The sequence below is a fragment of the Tuber melanosporum genome (assembly GCF_000151645.1).
Source record: "Tuber melanosporum whole genome shotgun sequence assembly, scaffold_34, strain Mel28".
NCBI classification, from domain to species: Eukaryota; Fungi; Ascomycota; class Pezizomycetes; order Pezizales; family Tuberaceae; genus Tuber; species Tuber melanosporum.
Genome location: NW_003299019.1, coordinates 855,095 through 879,427, shown reverse-complemented (window position 1 = coordinate 879,427; position 24,333 = coordinate 855,095). Strand labels below are relative to the sequence as shown.

Genomic DNA, 24,333 nt, shown 5'->3' with positions numbered 1-24,333 from the left:
CGCGGTCCGATCGATACTCACTTTCCAATTTACATTAGATTACTATTTCTCCTCTTCTGTAAAAGCCAGACGAGTTTAGCCGGATCTTAGCATTCCGGTATGACCCTCAACAAGCAATCAACAAGTGTGCCCGAATATAATAACGTAGTACAGTGCAGTCCGGGTGATCTGGTGAACCTTTCCCCTCAACCAGGAACAACCCTTGGTTCTACTGGTAGTCGGAGGAAAACCTCCGACTGCCAAATTCTCGGATTTTAGGCCCCGGAGCTTAGCGGCTGTCAATCCTCGCTTCAGGAAATAAGATTTGTCAGATCCACTGACGTAGTCATAGCTCGTTCAGTACCGATACACCATTTGAACTCTTTGGCCTTCCCAGAATCATTCCCCCACTCTCCCAGTTCATCTAATCATACCTGTACTTGAAAAGGCATTTCGACGCCTATCCTTTTTCAGCCCAGCTCCATTCCCCTTTGATGGCGGATATATGGCTTCCCGCATCCTTCGATTTCTAAGCAACTCTAGGCTCAAGCCAAAACAAATTCCTTGCACGGAGGATCTGCTATCGTAGAGCCTTTCTCCCATCTTCCTTATCGACATTCCCCTCATGGCTTCATTGTGCCTTCACTAACCAGAAAGTCCCTTGAAGTTCACTATCCTACCGGTCCTATCATCAGGAGCAAAGTTTTCCCTGAAGGATTAGCCTTTCCCTGACACTCGTTAGCCGATACCCGCAACCTTGTTCACTTCTCGAGCCACTTCATAACCGATGCTGGACAGGTACAGCTTGAAAAATTTATGATATCATATTAAGAGCAACACTCGGGGCCAGGGCCTGTGTTATCGGGCCCAAACACCCCGACATCCGAGCAGCCGTGCAGCACAGCGGCATCCGTAAAGCATCGAAAGCCCCAAATCAAAGGTTTTTCATTTTTTTAAAAAAAAAAACAAAAGCCCTCATACCCCTCCCTGTACCTCAAGATATACTATTAACAAGAGAGCTGGAAGAACCCCTTCGATAACTACCTTCAGATATGCCTTTAGGATATGCCTTCAGGGATACTATAGAATTTATCAATCTGCTCCTCTGAATAATAAGAAAGATAGAGTGAGCAAAGAGCTCCCAAGGGCTGAGGTTGCTTGGAAGAGTAGAACCCCACAAACGCGGCCACAGACGAAGGGATGTGGGAAGCAGTGCTTGAGGCGACAGGAACATATTCTGAACTATCCCTTTTTTTACCATTAATTTTTTCATGATCCCTCCTTTTCCCGCTCATATACTCAGTAGTGTGGCCCCAATTCAGTTACTATAATGTGTTCCTACTGATTCCCTAAATAATTCAGGCCTTCGAAGGAGTTCATAAACTCGAGCCCCATGCCTTCGTTGATTTTCATCACTAACCCCCCCCTCCTTCGTGCTCACACTGATCCAAACTAACCGCCTAAACCTTTAACAAACCAGGAATCTCGCCGCCAGTTGCCGCGGCAGCCCCTAACCCCCCGAGCCATTCCCCAGGCACCAGCTCTCCGGTCCCAGAAAGCGCCCGTGAGGGTGATTGATGACAACCACGAACCCTTAAACAGTCTAGCCTCTCACTCGGGCTAGTACCGCTATCTTAGACGCAAGTATAAATCGATCCTCAATCATGGCCTTCTCAATCTTACACTAGTCACAAGCTAGGACCCTATCCATTGCCTGCCAGGACCCTCCTAGATCGCAATAGATATTCCTATCCACACCCCAAGTGCTAGTGCTCCCTCGTAGAGCTTTGGCTCTTCAGAAACCGCTACAGTGGCGACCCCAGTCTCAAGAGCGGAAGCGGAAGCTCCCCCCTCGCATGATATCCCTATACCTCCAAGCTTCCCCGCGACGCAAGATGAGCCGATAGCACTACCCAAGGAGCTCGGTGGGCTCTCCCCACGGTCCATGTCTTCGTCTTCAGATGGCGAAGTTATAACCAATAGAGGCTTTCAGAAGGAAACCACAGGTGGGGAGGGGTTGAACCCGAAGCAGAGTTGGTGGCGGAAAAAGCGCCAGTTCAACCCCTTGAGATGGGGGCCTGTGCCCCCAATTCCAACCCAGATGTCTGTGAGCAAAGAGGCAGATGCGGGGTGTTTGAGTAGGGTTACATTCGCATGGATGGGACCGTTGATGAGAGTTGGGTACTCAAGACCACTCGTGCCAACCGACATTCCATTAGTGGCGCCCAACCGAAGTTCAAGGGTCATTACGAATAAACTTCAGGCTTCGTTCGACCGAAGGAGAAGGCAGGGTGATCAATATCCATTGCTATGGTCTCTGAATGAGGTCTTCTTTAGGGAGTTCTGGCTCGGTGGGTTTTGCAGATTTGTCGCCGATTGTTTGTTAATTTTTGCGCCGTTTGTGCTCAAGTGAGTAACTCATCACCATGCAGACCAACAGGTTCATTTTTACCGTTATCTGTACGTCTATTAACCAAAGTGTCTCAGATATCTCATTCAATTTTCAATTGAAGCCTATACCGCTTCCGAGCGTGGAACTCCTGGACCCCCTGTTGGTCGAGGGATTGGCCTTGCGTTTGGCCTAGCTCTCATGCAAATGTTTGGATCACTATTCATTAACCAGTTCCTATACCGTGGTATGATAGTTGGCGGCCAAGCACGAGCCGGACTCATCGGATTGATATTCTCCAAGTCATTGAAGATCTCCGGGAGAGCGCGGGCCGGTGGCACATCAAGTCGGAATAACGTGAGCGATTCGGAAGCCACTGCAGGACAACAGGAGAAGGATAAGAAAGACAAGAAGAATAAAAGGGATGGGGAAGGAATGGGTTGGCCCAATGGTAGGGTTGTCAATTTAATGAGTACAGATTCCTATAGGGTTGATCAGGCGGCCTCCTGGTTTCATTTATTATGGACTTCAGCGTTTCAAATAATATTGACATTGGTATTACTACTCATCAATATTTCGTACTCTGCTCTTGCCGGATTTGCACTCCTTATCTTAGGTGTTCCGGTGCTGTCGTGGGTTGTCAATATTTTGGCAGCACGTCGAAGAGCCATGAATCGAGTTACCGACAAGCGAGTAGGCTTGACCCAGGAGATTCTTCTAGGCGTGAGATTTGTCAAGTTTTTTGGATGGGAAAAGAGCTTCCTTCAGAGACTTGAGTCGCTCCGGAATACGGAAATCGGTGCCATTCAATTCCTACTGGGAGTGAGAGCCGGAATAAATGCTGTTGGGATGAGCCTTCCCCTTCTTGCTTCAATGCTAGCATTCATTACATATTCCCTCACCGACAATCACCTTAACCCTGCATCCATATTCTCATCACTCGCCCTGTTCAACGTCCTTCGTTTGCCTCTAAACCTTCTCCCCGTAGTCATTGCCCAGACAATTGATGCTTGGGTGTCTATCCAGCGGATGCAGGAGTACCTACTCGCGGAAGAGCTAAAGGATGAAACCGTAATTTGTGATAACCCGGACTACGCCATTGAGGTTTCCAATGCATGCTTCACCTGGGAAAGGTTTCAGGCCGAGGAGAGGCACGATTCGGATAAGACTAAAGGTGAACTAAAGAAAGAGAAGCGTCAGCAAAAACAGCACAGAAGGGACGAAGTCGCAAGAGTACGAAATGGCGAACCGGAAGCCGGAAGTGTTTCTGCTGCCACAACCACGGAGGAGCCCTTCTCCCTCAAGGACATCAACCTCCATGTTGGCCGTCAGGAACTAGTTGCCATTGTGGGCTCTATTGGCAGTGGCAAGAGTTCACTGTTAGCTGCGCTGGCCGGCGACATGAGAAAGACCTCCGGGAACATCAAACGAGGACCCCGCGTTGCCTATTGCCCACAGTACGCTTGGATACAAAATACCTCCGTCAGAGAGAACATCATATTCGGGTGTGAATTTAAAGAAGATTGGTACGCAGATGTGATCGACGCTTGCACACTGCAGCAGGATCTAGATATGCTGCCCGATGGCGACCAAACGGAGATAGGCGAACGCGGGATCACAATTTCCGGTGGACAGAAGCAGAGACTTAATATTGCAAGAGCAATTTACTTTGATGCCGACATCGTATTGATGGACGATCCTCTTTCTGCCGTCGATGCTCATGTGGGCAGACACCTATTCGACAAGGCCATATGCGGACTCCTCAAAGATAAATGCCGGATCCTTGCAACGCATCAGCTGCACGTCATCAACAAGGTGGACCGAGTTGTATGGATGGAGGGTGGGCGGGTAGAGGCTATCGGCACATTCAATGAGTTGATGGAGTCCAATGTTGAATTTGCGAGAATGATGAGCGAGATCGCAACAGAGTCGAAAGAAGACGAAAAGCCCCCCGCGGACGATCAGATCGAGGAAGAGCCAGCGGTGGAAAAGCCCAAGGACAACAATTTTGGTGAGAAGGGTAATGGGCTGCAGGCAAAGGCACTCATGCAGGCCGAGGAGAGGGCTGCTAAGAGTGTCCCCTGGAATGTATACAAAGCGTACATCAAGGCCTCTGGAAGTTACCTCGTCGCCCCAGGGGTTGTGTTTCTCTTGGTCATCTCCCAATCCTGCAATATCGTTGCGACGCTCTGGCTCAGTTGGTGGGTCAGTGATAGATTTGGGCTTTCCCGGGGCACCTACATTGGGATATTCGCTGCTCTTAGTATCGCACAGAGTCTCTTGATGTTTGCCTTCTCCTTTGCACTTACGATTGCTGGCACAAGGAGTAGTAAAGTACTCATGCACGAAGCCATGCAATCAACTTTAAGAGCTCCAATGTCATTCTTTGATACCACTCCCATTGGTAGGATTGTCAACCGCTTTTCTAAAGATGTGGACGTGATGGACAACAATCTTACGGACGCCATGAGAATGTATTTCTTTACACTGACAATTATATCATCCGTTATCATCCTCACCATTATTTATTTCCACTACTTTGCTATTGCGCTGGTACCATTGGCGATTGGATTTATTTTTGCGGCATCATACTATAGGGCATCGGCCCGCGAGGTCAAGCGGCATGAGTCGGTTTTAAGGTCCGTGGTTTTCGCAAAGTTTGGAGAGGCACTCCTAGGGACGGCTTGTATCAGAGCGTATGGCCTGCAAGACAGATTCATCGATGAGATTCAAAAAGCGATCGATGGAATGGACTCGGCATACTTTATCACATTCGCGAATCAGAGGTGGTTGAGTTTGAGACTAGACATCATCGGCAATCTGTGTAAGTTTTTCAAACCCCTCGATGATTATTTGTAGTCTCATTCACACCTAATGCCTTCTCCTAGTGGTCTTTACGACAGCGATTCTAGTGGTTACATCCCGATTTAACGTTAACCCGAGTATTTCTGGAGTCGTGCTGTCATATATCCTTCAGATTGTAATGGTGCTGCAGTGGATGATTCGTCAGTTAGCCGAAGTCGAAAATGCAATGAACGCAACGGAAAGAATCTGCTTTTATGGGAACTCACTGCCTTCCGAAGCCGAGCTGCATAAGGGTGCTATTCGGCCCTCTTGGCCAGAACACGGTGAAATCACGATGCGCAATGTAGAGATGCGATACAGGGACGGCCTACCACTAGTTCTTAAGGGATTCAGTATACACATAAACGGTGGCGAACGTATCGGGATCGTCGGTCGCACAGGTGCAGGGAAGAGTTCGATCATGAGCGGGCTCTTCCGGCTCGTCGAACTAAGTGCTGGTAGTATCGAGATTGACGGGGTTGACATTTCCAAGATTGGACTCCACGACCTGAGGAGCAAGTTGGCCATTATACCGCAGGACCCGACTCTCTTTCGCGGAACGGTCCGGTCTAATCTGGATCCATTTGGAAATCATACTGACGAGGAGCTATGGGGGGCGCTCCGTCAGGCAAATCTCGTCGAAGATGTGCCAGCTGATGGCGCTGCGGCGAGCGGGAGAATAACCCTAGATGGGGTCGTGGAGGAGGAGGGAATGAACTTCTCTTCAGGGCAGCGCCAACTCATGGCTCTGGCAAGAGCTCTTGTGCGGGGGAGTCGGATAATTGTCTGTGACGAAGCCACTAGCAGTGTGGACATCGAAACAGACACGAAGATCCAAGAAGCGATAGCAAAGGGGTTCAAGGGGAGAACATTGCTCTGTATTGCTCATAGATTGAGGTATTTATACCCCTATTTTGACAATATACTCTTTCATCCATCACACGGATAACTAACGGGCATACAGAACCATTGTCAAATACGACCGGGTATGCGTGATGGATGCCGGGAAGATTGCAGAAATTGGCACACCTCTCGCGCTTTTCGATACAGGGGGTATCTTCCGGGGTATGTGCGACAGGAGTAAGATTAGGAGGGAAGACTTTTTTACAACTGGCGGCGATTCTGGGGGCGGGTGAGCGCATCGAAGTGGGTGGGCATAGAAGTGGAAAATTTTGAAGTGGGGAGTAGGGAGTTGTGGGCAAAAAGGACAATTGATCGGAGATGCGGAGAAGCATTTGGAAGGTTTATAATAGCGCCGGGAGTGCTTCCGATACATTATCGATATTTCATGTGATGGATTTGGCATGTACTTGTATCATACCAACCTTAGGAAGAATGTTGCAGTTGGGCTTTTGTTCTTATCTACTACAAGTGATGAAGTGCGGGTTGGTACCCGTCCAGCAAAGCTGCGTGCATAAAGTTCCACTACTCATACCCTTCGAAGTACTTCTCGTCTTTGGAAATACTTCACTGCCCCTCTCTTTCCACTATTCAATAAACCAGATTGCGAGAGGTTCACAACATCCCCAGAGGCATATCCGAAGACAGATATCTAGAAGGTTTTTTGCCATCCGTTGTTAATAGGTATTGTTCCTAAGGTACAAGGAAGTATAGCAGGAGAACTTTACAGACATGGCTGCGGAGCGCAGTACTCGTACTATATAGTTATTGTTAACCTGCATATCGCACATAGCATAAAAGACAAGGAGAAGTTCAGTGCTGAACACGACAGACAACAGCGCCCGTACTATACAGGTTGGAATTCAATGCGACAAGGGAGTTGCATATACTCTAGTACAGTACTGGTAGTTGACTACAGGTTAAGGGGGGGGGGTTACGATGATAAGGGGTAAAGTAGTATAGAAAGCCAAGTTAATGGATAGAAAAAGGAAATCTTCCTCCTTCATTCCTACCCAAAAAATTAACTTTCCTGTACGGGTAGAGAATTTTCATTTCACAATAGGGTCCGATTTGGGATTATGGAATCACGGACTAGACAACCAATGGAAATTGGGATTGTCTTGAAGTCTCCCTGGTTCAAATTGCACTTTCTACGGTAGCCTTAGCTAGCATGCTTGCTATGGGTCTTCCTGTATGCTACGAGTACGAATAATCTAAGGACTTGAGGAAGAAGAAAAATATTACACTGCACTAGTTGGTTTCCTCGGTGGATCTGGACCTACACATACACTAGCACAAGTACCCGGTTTTTTAGAGCCCGGACACAAGGAACAAAAATTTGTATGGCAAATTGTCTGTGCACATCTGTGCGCCAACGCTAAATTCAGACTCAAATGTTCGGGTCCTTAATGCAGGGTACTTGCAACGCTGCTGACGGGTGGAAAAGCCAGTCAATGTCGATCGGTATCCAATCAAAGCAGTGAGGAAAAAGAAAAGAGGTCCTGCAGGAGAAACTTGTAACAATCCAGTTAAACAAAATGCAGAAAAGAAATCCAAGTAGTCGGGATTCACCGGGAGAGAAACAGGGAGCTCACTGCTCAACTACGGCGATATGAGCGGGCAAGATGGAGGAGAGGACGCAGGTGTTGTGTGGCAAGATAAATCAGGTATCATAATACGGTAGGCAGGCAGCGACGAAGCCGCGGCAAGAGTGCTCTAGTAATTGTAAGAACTTGTAAGAGCGTTGAGATACAGAGAAAAAATATTTCTACAAAGTTGACCGTGTCTGTCTCTCAGCTTGTCCTAGGTGCGGGAAAGAAGTACCAGTGCTAGTTAGCAAGTTGTCGAAAATTGGGATTATAGAAATAACTTCTACTCGAGTGCTAGTACCAGTACAGCAAAAAAAGCCTAAACCCACTTGAGTGACAATACAAAACACACCCGCCCCCTGGTTTTGGGTACTCCCTTTCCCTTTGTTTTTATATGATAAAACTTCTTGCCTAGGACAAGTACAGTACCGGTATCTATGTCCGCCCGGCTGTCTGTACTGTAAGTTCCCTACCAGTGGATCTTTTCGCTCTGCGAGTTTGCTCTTTCTTCCTTCTCTCTTCCAGCCAGCGGACAACCGTTGTCTGCTTCTCTGTCTGGTGTCTGTCATTCCGTCCCTTGAGCAGATAAGACAAGACATAACTGTACTCGTACAGTAAGCAAGAAAAACACAACAATGTGGCAGCCGCGGAATTACTCTTCTCACAGTATTCTGGGGAACGGGATGCCAGCCGCACCCCCATTTATCAAGCCTCAGTCAGTTCCAAACCCAACCCAAAATCTCTCTCTCACTGCTGTACTGTACCAATGGTTTCGAAAACCACCACCGCTCACCCAACAAGAGAAAAAGAAAAGAAAAGCAAACCCCCCCGCCAAGTCTAAGTTACTCCATACCTGACACCCTTACCCTAGCCCAATGAAGAAAAGAGGGAAGAAAAAAAAGAGGAAGAGAAAAGAAAGAGTTCCCATCTTTTCCCTTCTATCCCGTACCCCCCCATCTACTTAACTCTCCGATCCCGACAATTTCAGTACCGTGGCATATACACTCCCCAACTCAAGTCTCTCCTTCATCCAGCAGCAGGTAGCAAGCGGCACAAACAAGCTACGACAAAATGCCATCATCCCCGCCGACGCCTATCACGATTATCACGGGCTTTCTTGGGTCCGGGAAAACAACATTGTTGCTGAAGCTTCTACCGCAACTGCCGGCGAATTACGGGCTTGCATTGTTGAAGAATGAGTTTGGCGATGTGGCGGTTGACAGTCGATTGGCTTCTCAAGGGTCTATCTCTGGAGTGAAGGAGTTGCTGAATGGATGGTTTGTTATTCATTTCCCCCCAAACCTAACACAACCGTGGGATAACCAATTGACTTGTGAGTGGGGGGTTGTAGTATTTGCTGTAACCTCATCGGGCAATTGGGAAATGCACTTGTTACATTAAAAACCGATTATAAGCCGAATAGGATTGTAATCGAGACTTCCGGGAGTGCTTTTCCCGCTACACTTGCTATGGTTTGCTCCTGCCGCTATCCCAGGATTCATTTATTGTGCTAATGGTCAGAAGGAAGTAAACCGTGTCATCTCCGAAAACCCAAACTTCTTCGTCTTGGACGGTGTAATCCTGGTAATCGACGTGGAGAACTGGGCCGGTTATGTCGACACCTCGTACACCGCAAAGCTACAAGCCCGGTACACAGATCTGATAGTTCTGAACAAGTGGGAGAGTGTAACAGAACGACGGGAAGACGAGGTGCTGGACAGAATTAGGGATGTGAACGAAGACACACCGGTCGTGAAAAGCGATAAGGGATGGGTATCCAAGGACATAATATTTGGCATTGACAGCGGTCTAACGAGGGAACTGTCCGCAGCAACAATAGCACAGAACCACGAGCACGACGAAGGGGGTGGGGAGGAGCATACCCAAGAAGTAGACGTTATATCCATAACACTACCGTACCGAGCCGAGGAGGGCGGGAAGTGGATTGATCTGGAAGCACTCGATCGGTTCCTAACGTCTGCTCCAAAGGATGAAGTCTACAGGATAAAGGGATCCATATTCTCGCATACAAAACCGAAATCTGACCCACCAATAACAAAAGACGCGCACCGGTTTATCCTAAACTGGGCATTCGGTCGATGGACATTCACAGCCCTCACAAAGTCTAGTGTGTCCACAGTAATTGAAGCACCAGCCCTACGTCCCGCCACCTCTTCATCCGCGAATTCCACCGCGCCACCCAGCCCGTCGGAAGAGAACCAACGAATCGAAGTAATCGTCCAAACAAGCATAAAAACCACTGTGGAGCAACGGGACCAAAATGACGATGGACAGGAATGGGACGGCGAACCGGTGGGCAGGTTTGTGGTCATCACGGCCCGTGGTGAGGGCGAACGGTGGCGCAAGCGGATCGAGAAGGAATCATGGATCAAGTTTGACTCGGACATTTTGGAAACTGGGCTCGATGTTGTCCAGATTACGTGACTTACCCGACTACCAACACGGGGGAAAGAGGCATGCGGAGATGGAGAAAGCGGTAGAAGAGGCGGCGGGTTGGTGGCGTTGGGGCTTCTCTGGGATTTTATGGTATATGCTGTTTTCCAAAAAAAAATTGGGAATGACAGTAATCATCACAATAAATCACTCGAAATAGTAATCCCACAGACCCACCGTTCCTTCCACATCCGATAGACAATCGTGAAAAAAACACAGACCCATTCCCTAGAAAGGACATAGCCCCTTGGTTAGTGTCCGCCGCTCCACACGCACCGGGCACAGCATCAGCATTGTCTCTGGTATTATACCGTACCCCAAGATCCTCTTTTTCCCGGGAAGGGAAGGAGAGGACGAGGCCTCCTTTCATCAGCCATCCACCTTAAATCACTGTTCTTATCTACCGGTACGATAGGATATAGTACACTAAATAGATTCTCACTTCATGGGTGATATGACGTACAAAGCATTGCTTATTCTTCTCAGGGACTTCTAGCGTGAAGAGCTAGATTTCCCGCCGTGATGTACAGTTATGCCCCGGCACTTTATTCCCAAGGTATCATAACAATGGAAGGGAGGGATGGAAGAGGGGTAATGTTTCACGAAGCTTTTAGTGTGGTAAAAGTGTTCGGCCCCGTCGAAGTGGGCGAGGGTGTAATTTAGTGAGTGATCGCTAAGTATTATCAGTAGTAGAATCGCACAAACCTGTGAAGGGGGTCGGGAGGCAGGCCACTCTATGAAAGTCTTGTTTTATGTTTTGGCCCTTATTCACCCTTCCCCCCCTTTTGTTCTGGTAAACCATAGCTTTAGTACCACAAAACCTCCTAAAATCCACCACCTCGGGCCATTCCCAATCTCCGTGACTAAATCTTCTATAACCTATGGGGGGTGGTAAGTGCGGTATAGTGTACTGTCGTTGGGTCAGGTTCTTCCGCATGTTTGATGGGTCTGTCGGGGGGGGGGGAGCATAGTTGTGTAGGTAGGTAGTATACGCTGGGGTATATCCTTCTAGTAGTATATTCTGCGCAAAGGAGCGGGTTGAGTTGTTTAAAGTAGCGGATGCAGGCAGGCACAAGACCATTCCTTAGGGAAAATTTTCTCCCGAATCTATCTACATTACCTGTAGTTGCTCGTAAAGAAATAATTTGGGCCTCCCGCTGACCGCTCAGTTAGGTTGTGAATGGAGCGCATACCCGGAGCCAGCAACTATTTGCCAAGTGAGATGACAGCAGTGAGTCAATATGACAATCAGATCGCCTGGATATCTGTCACTCTCCTACCCTAAACTACCGACCCGAAAGTCGGAGGTAAGCGTCTAGTGGAGCAATTAAGGCTGTTCCCCGCCCAAGCAGCGGAGTTTCCCTTGGAGTGAACACGATAGCATACAGCATTGGCGGTCATTAAACATCACTCGCAAGTCCCTCCTTCTCACCTCACATACGGTATCATATTATCTCAGTTGTGCTGTTAGAACTGGATGTTGGTTCGCACCTCTCCCGATCACCCAGCGAACAAGGGGCTATTCCGATCCTACGGATCTACGTATCGGAGATATTGTGTGGAAATATATATCTAATTCGCAGGTGTGATAAATGTCCCGTGTTCTTCGGTCGGCCGGCCATCAGATTTCTCCTTACATTAGACTCTGGACGGCGTTTGAAAGGGAAATGTTCATCAGCGCTCACTCGGAATGTTTCTTTTTCTTCTTTCTTTCTTTCTTTTTTTACTTCCCTCTTAGAAGACCATCTGATCACATGCAGGAATTAAGTTATTTCGTGCGCCACGCATGTCCCATATCACCGTGAGCCTTTACATATTTACCAGACAAATACAATTCGAGATAGATTGAATCCATGAAGTCGGTAGCGAATTACTCGGTAGGGAGCCCGAAAACAAAGTACTGCTTCGTGGGGGATTTTTTTTTGGAGGCAACCAGATCTAGAAAATTTAGGCTTGATTGCGAGCCGCGTTTTCTTTTTTTTTCTTTTTTTTACCCTCTTCGTTTTATTCGTTATGATACCATCGGCAAGAATAATATTTGACCAAGAGAGCGCGAACATTTCTGCCTGAACTACGGGAAAAGCTCGTCAATGGTGATAATGATATTTCGCTCTTGCTGAAAGTGACGAGTCAAGTTTGCCCTCATCTGTACTAGTAAGAGTACCAGTATCACTGATCTCTTTTTAATTTCTGCACTTTATGAGGGGGTTGCTGGAGATCAGCGCCATCATACCTACACATTGAATTCATGATGGGGGCGCATTTTTCTAACCCAGGGACGTCGGCTTACTCCAACTGGCAGACCCCGCTCTGTTGATTGGGGAGACAATAGCATTGGCAAACCGTACTCGTACTGTTCGTGTGTGCCGTATTGTAGATCTAGAAGGTCAAAGAGGAGCTCTCCTCCACCGAGTTGCGTCCCTTATCACACGGCCGCGGCGCCGCGGCCCTGAAAAAGTTGACACTTCACATCAATAGTAATTGGCTTCCTCCCCGCCCGTTATTCGAAATCTCAAAACTGATCAGCGCTCCCGAAATCGGCCCGGCAATTGCGTCCGTGAACAGCACTCAATAATCGGTATCAACTCCTCTTCAGTGCTCTACAGTATGCACGCTGCCTTAGCGGGCAGCAAGCATACCGGCAATCCACTTCCTGCGAGCTACCGTATTCGACTTGCGATTCGCCATGTCTCCTGCATCGGAGGATTCACCCTCCTTCCCAGTCCTTCGTTATTGGCCTGGGGTTGGGTAATTGGTTGGCTAAAGAATTATTGCTCTTCTGAAAATTTTTTAGCAAGCCACCCCCCACATCGCAAATCAGTTGTGTGCACTGAAACTTATCCATGGGGCATTTTTCGCATTTATCCGGCTGTTCAAACTGTATACCAAGTGACGCTATCGTGCGGTATGCCTCCAATATCCACACGTCGAACGCGGTGTATCATTCTTGCCGCACTATACTCGAGTAGAGGCTTAGATTTCAAGAATTGATATCGCTCAGCCGCACTGCCTTTATCCGGCACATTTGTGTACAGTACTCGAGTACTGGAGGGGCCCATGTACGGTCATCTAAACCCAATTGCTATTATTCGCAGCAAATGCACAGAGTTCCGTGTCGTCAAAGCCCAAATAGGTATCTATCACCGCACCTCGACACTTCACTATTGAATGACTCTTCATGCTGGCCGGTGGGTTGATTGAATCGACGAAGGACACCTTCCCTAGCTGCAATATGATGGGCGAACTCGGTAGTTTGGCACGGAGTCCATATTTACGTCGGGTGCGGCGGATTACGGGCACCCGTGCTACGTATGATACAAATACAGCGTCGTGATTCACTTTACTCGAGTACGAGCGCTGTACCTCTTAGGTTCGGAAACCTTGGGTCCTACCGCCGGGTCACTGCGCGGTCAGAGCTTCTCCAAGCTAAGTAGCGGGTTCAATATTCGGCAGGAGTATTTAACCCTCCAAGTTGCGAATTAAGGTTCCTAAGTGCTCAACCCTTGAAGATATTGTGGGAACGATCTACTTTACAAATGAGGGATACCCTGCTTTTCCTTTATAAGCTTCTAGAGGGGTTCGGGTTAGTGGTATGTTATATCGGAGGCGAGTCCATCCAATTGTTAGAAGTCAGGACGCTTCACACAAGAAAAGCACCTTGGCGTAATTCAACGAGTTCCGGAAGTACAAATTATGAATCTCCTCTTTCAAAGCGCGTTGGGTTTGTAAACTCGCAGAGCTAGCTACTCTCTCATATCAAAAGGTTTCAGCAACTTACGAAATTTTCAGGCGCACCAAAAAAGTCTTGGGTACAGCCACAGGTTCTCGAGACCCGTTGGCAAGCCTGGTATTCAAAGCCGCCGAGACTGCCGGAAGACCCGAGATATGCGCTCCATCATATTTTTGCTGCGGCGCTGAACTACCGAGATTGACTTATAGCCCCCTGTGATCATTCATATCCGACGCAGAGCAACCCTTGCGTTGTGCCGCCCAGTGATGCAGCTGGCCACATCACGGCTTCGACGCCTGGCAAGTGGAAGCCAGGTGATCGGGTGATTCTACTCCCTAACATGTTCCGGCAGCAAGCCTTTGACCGGCGAGATATGCGCGTGAACGGGTCCCTTAGAAATGGAAACCATGGGCGGGGGATTGACCTAATGCGCAGTTATCAAAGAGGGCACTATCTCTGTTACACCTGCTAATTCAGGATGGGAAGAAGCTGCAGCACTGGCAGTTACACCGGAGTAGTAATCAGCATCCTATTTTACGGGTAGCGACCTACCCAAGCAGATGGTATTGCACTGACTTAGGGGTTGGAGGCATTTTCAATATGGCACTTCAGGTATGCTTGACAAAATCAGAGGAATGCTAGAAATACCGCATCTCGAGATCAGTTGACCAAAGCTGCTGGGGCCACCGCAACTTCGCCGCCAGCCGATAAGGTTCAGATGTCGAAAATGATTGTGGTGAAGCACCCACCCAGCTACAAAAACGCACCCAATTGAACCAAGGCAGCCCTAGATCTGATCGAGGATATCGACGCCGACTGCGTGATCGGCTTGGGAGGGTCATCAATTATTTCTTGTAACCTACAGGTGGCCCGCCCATGGGGTCTCGTAGATGTGGTAGGTTCCGGGTGGATTCAGGGGTGACAAGGGGCTTGATCTTGTTAGTTCCATATTATTCAGAGCCGAAATAGGTGAGTCAAGACACCTAATTAAAGGCTAGCCAGCATCCTTACTAAATTGGTTTGATAGTACTAGAGTCTTGATCGCCGTCAAGCTAGTGTTTGAGAACTATTTCCAAATTGTAGAGACATGATATCCTCTCGCATATCGGGAGCGTTTGGCTAGGGCTGAGCGGAAGATGCATGTTTGGAAGTCTCGGACAAAGGGTTGCCGGGAAAAGTGTGGCTGGAGTTCTATGATACAGATGCCTTTGAACCCCCAAATGACCGACACCCATCACTTCCAGAGTTCACCATCTAAAATACTTGTGTATCCGAGCTAAGAATGGGCACCTCCCCTGGAGTAGCCCCCACCGTCCTATAAAAAGTATGGTGTTTTTGCTGCTTTCCAATGGGATGCATCCACTGCCACCACAGTGGTGGTAACAAATATCACAAACTTTGGTAGTGATATTTTTCAACCCCAAGGCCAAATGACTTCGTCAAGCGTTTAACGCTACTTTGTTTTCTAACTGCGCCGTGCAGTCCTACAGGTAGTCCCATAATTCGGTTTGGTTCAAGTCAGCTCAATTTCGCAGCCAGCAAAGAACACATCTAATTTCTGGTGATAGCCACTGTCGTAATTATGATATAATCACTCGCATAGGGTATTAGCATACGCCGCTGGCACAGATTTCCAAGCAGCTAGAACATTATACTTTTTGTGTTCGGGGGTACTATTCCAAAAGAGGCGCCCATTCTTGGCTCGGAGACACGAGTACAAATAAGAAAAGACCCTCAGGTAACAGACCTACCGTAGCCTGCATACTAACTGTTGTCCAATGCGTGTCGGAAGAGCGATGCAATCCGTCGTACTCGCAGCTTGAGAAGCTGCCAGCCGACCCGGATGAGCAAACACTTTCTACGAGCACACTTGATTATTGCATCAGCTAGCGCATAATTGCATGTTGTAGGATGGGTGCAATCCCGGAATACGCATGAGATGGGAAACACCAGATTTTCTCCACCCCGCTCCCCCAAATCATTGGGAGCAAGACCGAGTGAACATTCGTGATCAACCCCCCCCCCCACCCACTATGAAAACCACAACAAAGGAGTTGTTGAGAGTCAAAATTTTGGCTATGTGTGATACGCTATACCCCCCAATGGGTTGGCGCTCAGTCGCCGCCGTGTCGAGTATAACCTCCACGCGAGACACCCAGCCCGATCACTCCACAATCGTCCACTTGTGGATATCAACAAATATTTATTGAAAATACTACGATCAACTCCATCTCTCGGACATGCTGGCCAATTATATGAAGCTTGAAGTAAGTCATAAGGATATCTTATTTTAGTGGGTGTTCGAATACGAATATTTCGGGGCGATTATTTTCGGGGTTGATCATGTATATAGATAGAGTGATCGAACATGATCTAGCATTCACCAGTATTGTATGAAATGGTTGGGCAAAAGTCAACTCTAATATGTATTGAAGAGACTTAGGCTGGAATCTTTGGTATAGACAGAGATTGTCTTTTTGTTTATAACTACCAAGAACTCACTTAAGAGGACTGTAAAGATGTTGTAATAAAGATTCGTCAGGAGAACAATTTTTATATTGTTGAGATCTCTTCTCCATTGTTTGATGATATCTGTAAAGCTCTGGGGGCAAATCTATATTTATATCCCACATCTGAGTGTTCGGGGACGACTTCTAACTACCATACAACTAAGTACCTTTCTTCAGTCTGTATGCAACAGTCCTTGGTCTTGACAAGTGCAAACACTATTTGGTACTGAATTATTTCATACTATGGTTGTACTCTTTAACAATAAAATATTTATTGGTAGAAGGTGTGCTTTTATCTTCCAACCAATAGTATCTGATTTATAGGGTTGAATAGTATTTGGAGTACATGAATCCAATACCTAAGAACCACACTAAGTAGGATAACCCCACTTGGAATCCAAATTTCTAGTCTCCAACACTTCCCTCTGGCCCCCTAACAGGGCTCGCAGGTCATTATACATACCTATCTGAGTTTTGTCCTGTGACTATAATGCCAGGGTTCAAGGTGTGAGAATAATACCATATACATGGCTGACGTCTTTCTGACTAGATCCTGTTCGCAGGGTATATGGGAGGGGATCTTCAGCTAAGTCTGGGAAGTGGAACAGAGTAAACCCATCAACTACTCAGTGAGTTAATAGGCTTCAAAGTTGTAATATCTTGATCAAGGGTTGTAGGTAACAGGACATTTTCGCACAAAGATTTTGTATTGATTGTTAAAGGATTACTTCGAGAAACCAACATATTCGCACCCATTCTACGATAGTAAGAAGAGTTTAGAACTCTCAGAAACATTACTACAGAAGCCAATAGACTACACAGAGTATTAGAACAAGGCCTAGGAATGTATTGTAGAAGTAGGAATGGTTCCTGAAACTAAAATGGTGACTGAAACACTGTTACCCAGAGCAATCAAGAGTTGCTGATGGAGGGATTATATGCCAATTTGGTAGAATGGATACCTATGGATTAATAGAAAGTTATCTGTAAGATATTGGTTAGTTGGATCCGGAGTTATAGACGTTTAAAGTTAAGTGACCTAGGAAGGTTGAAATTATCACTACCTCTGCGGATACAACACACAGATGTAACTGATCATTTTATCGATAAGGGAGATAATTGGAGCCAGCTCAGTTTGACCTGAGAACTAGGTTATAAGTCTAAGATTCTGAAAATTGGATAATTACTATTAGGAACAGCATAGTTCCTAATTAGCAAAATAGTAATTGCTGAAGAGGGTGTGGTGGTTTTCAGGGTCTTTCAGAGTTCGCATCTTCAAAGAATACCTGATATTGTGAGTTATACTCAGAGAGGTACATAGTTTGTATAATAGATAAATGTAGTCTGCAAATGCTTAGATGTGGAATATAAATATCGAAGTACTTCTCAAGCTTCTAGACATCATCAAGCAATGGAGAAGAGCCCATAACAATATGATATTGTTCTTAACATTCTATCATACTTTATCTACTTTACCTCATTCTTAGAAGTCATAAATAAAACAAGTATATTTCGAGACTTCTTAGACAGTTTCTATCTATAGAAACAAATCTTGCTTGACCTACGCAACTCTGAGTCTGTGGAGGTTGCCTCCGCCTAATAGAATATTGTTAGATTTCCTTATTACCAAGGCTCTCTGGTTGAATCAGTCACTACTTTACATTATTTAATAAGTACATGAGTTCAATGCACCTCTTCAGTGGAGTTATTGAATATACAGTTGACTTAGATACTGGTGAGGAACAATCCTGAACTAATTCAATATTCTAGCCATAGACCAAAATTGACTTAATATCTATTAGTCAAGTATTATCTAGTCAATTTGACCTTTTAGAAATACCATTTCTGGTGTAAGAAGCTCCTTCATAGTATACTGATTCAGATATAGTTCCTACTGAGGAACAATTCCAGAAACTTGTAACGATTCCTCTTTGAATAGTTAGTGCTTGGCGACGGGGAACGATACTTCTCTTCCTGTCTTCCTTCTTCTCTTTGTCTTACGATAGCTCTAGGCCTCTACCTACGTTACTGATCGTACAAGACCCTTATATTCTACCGGGACCGCCTATCGTAAGCTTTCTCTAACTCTTCTTCATAAAACTCCCTCCTTGGCGTAACGATAAAGATAAAGATCTAAAGGTATTTTATATTCGTTAAAGTAATAAGTAGGAAAAGTACTTAGAACAAAGCGTGAAGAACCTATCTTCCTCGGCCGCATTGGCCTCCTTATATAGTGTTCTTCCCGCCTTTAATCATGTGACCTAAAGTGGTCACATGTGCGAAACTAAATCATAACAAACTAGTCATATGACCAAAGTGATCACATGCTCAAAACCCATGACCTCATAGCGAGGTCAGGTGCGAAACTCATGAACCAATCATAACGCAATAAACAAGTCATATGACTCGACTGAGTCATATGCACGAAACCCATAACATCATAATGAGGTCATGTGTGAAACATAAATCATATGCGCAAGGCTTACCCGTAAGCCATACTCATAAGGCATACTCGTCAGGCGCATGTCCCATGACTCATACTTGAGCCATGTGCGAAAGCATCACAAATCCTACACATAACTAATCATATAACCCGAATAGGTCATATGCGTGAAACGATAACATACCTGTGACTCATAACCATGTGTCACGTGAAAACCCTTTCCTCACTAAGCCACGTTCGTGACAAAACTATATAAAACCTAGTAAGGACCAGAATTCATTTGGAGACCCTTCCTTGGTTCAGATAAAAAATGATGAAGATTCCTTTAATAGTAAGTTCTCTGCTACTATCCCTCAAGCTTGGGGACTTGGATTATATCTGAACTTATATTAGAAACAACCTCCTACTATCACATGATATGACTAGGACACCAAGTGTCCTACTGCATATTTTACACAAATAAAAACAGTAGAAAAAGTGGACTTCATAGCATGACTACAAGAAAAAGAAAAAGCTTGCAAAGGAGGAAATAAGATAGCACAACATCCTAAGCAGTTAATCACAGGGAACTATTGGATACCTCAGGAGATGATCACTTTACAACTTTCTATTATTTGTCCACTCCCTCTCCAGCTCTCCAGAAACCTTTTAGAGAACAGGCAGGCAAAGCTTCCAGGGTTCCTCCATTTTCAAGAGCCCTCTCTCTTATTTCAAGATCTTCTAAACCATGTCTTAATACCCATGAAGCAGATCTTGCAAGACTTACTAATAGAGTAGGAATAGTCATAGGCCAAAGACAGTAGGACATTTTAACCAGTATTGGTACTGCCAATATTACCTTCGACACCTTGTCAGCTGACTAGTAAGCAAATGCAAGAGGACTGTTAAAAGTCCAGTAATGATTGCTTGAAGCACAAGATATACATAACTGTAACGATCCCTCCTCGGATAGTTAGTTCTTGGCAATGGGGAACGATACTTCTCTTCTCTTCCTGTTTCTTTCCTTCGTCTTACGATAGCACTAGGTCTCTGCCTATGTTACCTATAGCACAAGACCATTATCTTCTATCGGGATCGCCTATCGTAAGCTTTCTCTAACTCTTCTCCATGAAGAGCTTTCCTTGGTGTAACAATAATATTGCAATAAAGATAAAGATCGTAAAGGTGTTTTATATTCGTTAAAGTAATAAGTAGGAAAAGTACTTAGAAGTCAATCTAATTTTATTTAAACTCGTACCGCCAACAGTGGCATACGACGAGCCCCCGCCGGCATAGGGATACCGCTAACCGGTATACCACTAATCCTAAGCTAACTAAGTTTAAGGTCCCGCACCTGCCATCCCCGAGTCATGCCTGCACAAGAACTAATTATAAGACCATCAAACAACCCAGCGCCCACCCCAGTCCAGGTTCGTAGCCCCTCTGGTATGAGGCCAACCAGCACCAAGCGTAGCCGAAGCCGAGCAAGAGACCGACCCCACCAGGTTCCTCGTCCAATAAAATATAAAATCACTACTGCCCAGTCTGAATACCGTCCCACAAAACCCCCACCACAGTAAAAAAACCAACAAACAAACTCACATATCCTACAGGCGACACAATAGCAGAGAGGAGGCGACCAACACGTCCACCTCTCGCATCTGCATGCCAGGCCGTCGACCCTATGAACCCACTTTGCCAAGTGCCTCCGGAGAGCGTAATGGTGAGGAGGACCTGTACCTGCTGCCCGTCCCCCCGCCAAAAAAAAAAAAAAAAACACAAACAAAAGAAATACATAGAGGTAGCGACAGACCTAAATGGTCAGTGGGGCCTATCTCCCACCTGTGGTGCCTTGCCCCTGCCAGCCGTGTCCATTGCTAAACCAAAGAAACCAAACAAACCCCACAAAGCCCAGCACGCAAGACCCAAACAAGTCCAACCAGGTGGTCGCAACCCACTATCCGCACAGGTGGCTATCAGCCAACCGGTCTATTGGGGAGCTTTGCAGCACTCAGCAGCTTCGCCCAACAGCGCAAGCCAGACCGGAAACACTTAATTAGACCTCGCCCAACCTGACGCAGGCCCGACTGGTGCTCGCAGGTGGATCTCCCCTCCCAATCAGCCCCCCCCAAGCCCCACACATCAGGCATCACAGAGCCCACCCAGCCCCCTCAGCTCCTCAGACAGGTCAACCATCTGACAGCCACAGGACAGCTATACCTAACCCCGTCAGGCAACCATTGGTCTAGGCCAGCCACCAGAGCCACAACCCTCGATTCCGTATAGCCAAGGGGAGCCCACCAGCCAAAGCTGGGAGCCACAAAGGAGGCAGCACCAATACCCGAAGGCACCAGCACCAGCCACACCATCCAAGCTAGCTGAACTGAAGTCAAACCGAGTTGGAAAAAGGTAAGTGGAGCCACCTAAAGCCAGCCCCACAGGTCCGGCAACAAGCACAGACCGAACGATGGGCAAGAGGCATCACCAACTGACGTGACAAGAAGCGGAAGGGAGAATGAACAGAAGCAGACAAACAGAGAGTAGGCCCCACTTGCAATAGGTGAAGCTGCCAACTACAGACTACAACCGAACCACCCAAACGCACAGACAACGTGAGTGCCTGGCAGCCAATCGTCCCACACCACCCCAGGTAGTAATAACAACCACGCCAGGGGGTAAGATCTTTCAGGATCAAAGCCATCCCCACCGAGGTAAGGAGGAGACACCTGACTGAATCGCTGTAAATGCCGCAAGGATAACACTCCAAGGGAACGGCGATAAACAACATCGTAGGATTCCGACTGTAGAAACATAAAGTAATAAGGCAGGGAGGGGCCGGCGAGGCCCCATCCCTTGAGGAAGTGATGTGGCCGGTATGACGTATTGATACTTTGGAAGATCATCAGTCTAACCCAAGTGCGTTTTCTATCGCGAGAACTAAGGACTCCGTTAAAACCTAATAAAAGACATGAGCTGGTCCAAAGAATGACAAGGGTGATTCCCCCAAACGTAATGTTCAATCCCCCCAAACGAATGCGAAACCTGCGAGTAGACGATAGACAGGAAGCCGTAGACTTTTTAACGTAAGGGGCTCGGAAGCGACCGTGATGAGTGCTCGAAGTACCAGTATTGTGAGATAACCAACCTAACGAAACGAGACGCAAACAAGTTATCTGCCACGCAACACCCAACAGACCTCAACACCAAAGACCCCAGGAACTACTGAGCGAACTCAGATATCTCCCCCAGAATCCAAGGCATCAAGGCCCATCATGAGGGTGAAAGAAACGCTCGGGGCAAAGCGACGGCAAGGACGAGGAAAAGTACTTAGAACAAAGTGTGAAGAATATATCCTCCTCAGCCGTATCGGCCTCCTTATATAGTGTCTTCCCGCCCATACTCAGGTGATCCAAAGTGGTCACATGTGCGAAACCAAATCATAACAAACTAGTCATGTGACCAAAGTGGTCACATGCTCAAAACCCATGACCTCATGGCAAGGTCATGTGTGAAAACTCATAAACCAATCATAACGCAATAAACAAGTCATATAACTCGACTGAGTCATATGCATGAAACCCATAACCTCATAATCAGGTCATGTGCGAAACATAAATCATCTGTGCAAGGTATACCCACAAGGCACACTTGCAAGGCATACTCGCCAGATGTACATCTTATGACTCATAATCAAATCATGTGCGAAACATAACATACTAAATCATTTGACCCAAATGAGTCACATGCATAAAACAATAACATACTTATGACTCATAATCATGAGTCATGTGAAAACCCTTTCTATGCCAAGCCACATTTGTGACAATAACAGTGACATAGCCATTATATTATATCAGTATACTGTAGTAGAAGCAAATATCTGAGAAATCTAAGAAAGGATCAACAGGGAGAGACCGACTAAGTTGGCAGTATAAGACACTCAGTAAGAGTATCACAAGAGGGTAATGACTCAACTACAGTGAGGAGCTCTATAATAAGACCTCACTGTAGAATGAGCATTCCAGGAGTTCAGAAACCAATAGACCCAACAGAACTAAGCATTATCAACCTTAATATTAAACCTAGCCATACGACAGGTGTAAGAGGCAGAAAGCTATGGTGACTTTACCTTTATGATTCAGTAGGATTAAATCTGAGTATCAGATATCTCTGCCCTAGTACTTGATATAATTATTGTATTAGATGGTACATACCGGAGTGGCCACTACGCTATATTGGAATTAGTTCTAGAAAAATAGGAAGATGTAGCAGAAAGAGATGAACTACAGGAGACTTCTCTACAAAGTATGTTGGAAGGATGACATGGCCTTTACTGTGTGGTAGATAGAAGGGTTATAGGTAGCTGTTATATCTGATTGGGGACAGCTATCATATCCGATTAGGGATATCATGATCAACTAGTAACTATCACATTCACTGTTAGTATGCTTTATGGTACACCCTGGGTGGCCACATCTAATATGTATATAGTTAGCCCAATTTCCACCTCCGAGATGACAGAATACGTGTGGGGAAAATATAGAGTACACGAGCAAAGAGTTTAGATTCTGTGTGAAATATCTTTCAATTGTCTACACTGCACTATACAGATACTGCTAGCCCCAGTAAAGTATGAGGAAGCAAATAGAAGGTGAAGCTCCAACTCCAATAATGCAGGGTGGTGACTCAGATGGTAGGAGTGATAATAGGAATGATGAAGAAAATAGAGGAAAATGTGAAGGAAGGCCATCCAGATTTAGAGAGGGATAGACCTCTGGCCAACATGGAGTAGCCAATCTATTCACGGAAGCATTAGCTCAAACTATTGAGCAACTGGCAGAACTATGCCTATTTTGTGACTCAAAGTCAAGTCAATACGTCCATTATTGGTTAATACAATATGTGAATTACTTCAACCGCAGCCCCAGGATTTGGGATGATCGAGAACATATGATGTTTACCCTTGAGAGAACAAAAGAGGATCAGGTCAGCCTGACTGCAATATGGTACTGGCATGCAATGGATAGACTCCAAGGAGAAGAAAAAAACATGAAACTGTCTTTATAGCTAGGAGTACTGAGATCTGATACTTAGGAAGTACACTAAGTAGGGTAATATAACTCTGAATCAGAATCTCTGGTAAAGAGCACGACAGGACAATGTCGCCGACAGGATAATGTCATTGCTGACAGAGAATATTGAAGTAAATTAGTAAGGACCAGAAGTAGCTAATAAGAATTAAGCAAGGTGTATAGCGGTACTAGTAGCATCATGATGACGATAGATGTATTTTCCAGTAAATACAAGAACCAAGAACAACAGCAACACCGATTGAAGTACTGACTTTAAAAACGTCTTTTATTTCTTACCTATTTTTATTTTATCCTTTTGACTGCTTAATTATTAAATATGGTACTTAAAAAGAAGAGTATGGAGAAAGAGAAGAGAATTAAAATGGCTTTAACAGCATTTAGGGAGCATCGGGAGGATTACAAATTATTGCAGGCTTGTGCGAT

The 24,333-nt window shown here is 46.1% G+C and overlaps 2 protein-coding genes; both read left to right on the top strand.

The window, feature by feature from the left end:
* Positions 1 to 763: 763 nt before the first annotated feature.
* Positions 764 to 6,561, top strand: GSTUM_00007310001 (uncharacterized protein). XM_002839321.2 has 11 exons: positions 764 to 1,284; positions 1,342 to 2,380; positions 2,459 to 2,702; positions 2,802 to 3,439; positions 3,509 to 3,542; positions 3,624 to 3,631; positions 3,701 to 4,512; positions 4,738 to 4,801; positions 4,982 to 5,192; positions 5,257 to 6,109; positions 6,177 to 6,561. The coding sequence occupies exons 2-11, from the start codon at positions 1,925 to 1,927 to the stop codon at positions 6,346 to 6,348; spliced, it is 3,492 nt and encodes a 1,163-aa protein (XP_002839367.1). The 5' UTR covers positions 764 to 1,284; positions 1,342 to 1,924; the 3' UTR covers positions 6,349 to 6,561.
* A 1,900-nt stretch (positions 6,562 to 8,461) lies between these two features.
* GSTUM_00007309001 (uncharacterized protein) lies at positions 8,462 to 10,273 on the top strand. XM_002839320.2 has 3 exons: positions 8,462 to 8,978; positions 9,053 to 9,173; positions 9,226 to 10,273. The coding sequence occupies exons 1-3, from the start codon at positions 8,773 to 8,775 to the stop codon at positions 10,144 to 10,146; spliced, it is 1,248 nt and encodes a 415-aa protein (XP_002839366.1). The 5' UTR covers positions 8,462 to 8,772; the 3' UTR covers positions 10,147 to 10,273.
* Positions 10,274 to 24,333: the final 14,060 nt, after the last annotated feature.

Coding starts and splice junctions, on each gene's coding strand:
- GSTUM_00007310001 (XM_002839321.2), top strand. CDS start 1,925: ATGTCTTCGTCTTCAGATGGCGAAGTTATAACCAATAGAGGCTTTCAG. Junction 2,381..2,458: donor TGTTAATTTTTGCGCCGTTT/GTGCTCAAGTGA, acceptor TATTAACCAAAG/TGTCTCAGATATCTCATTCA. Junction 4,802..4,981: donor TCAACCGCTTTTCTAAAGAT/GTGGACGTGATG, acceptor TCGGCCCGCGAG/GTCAAGCGGCATGAGTCGGT.
- GSTUM_00007309001 (XM_002839320.2), top strand. CDS start 8,773: ATGCCATCATCCCCGCCGACGCCTATCACGATTATCACGGGCTTTCTT. Junction 8,979..9,052: donor AAGGAGTTGCTGAATGGATG/GTTTGTTATTCA, acceptor GGGGGGTTGTAG/TATTTGCTGTAACCTCATCG. Junction 9,174..9,225: donor TTCCCGCTACACTTGCTATG/GTTTGCTCCTGC, acceptor AATGGTCAGAAG/GAAGTAAACCGTGTCATCTC.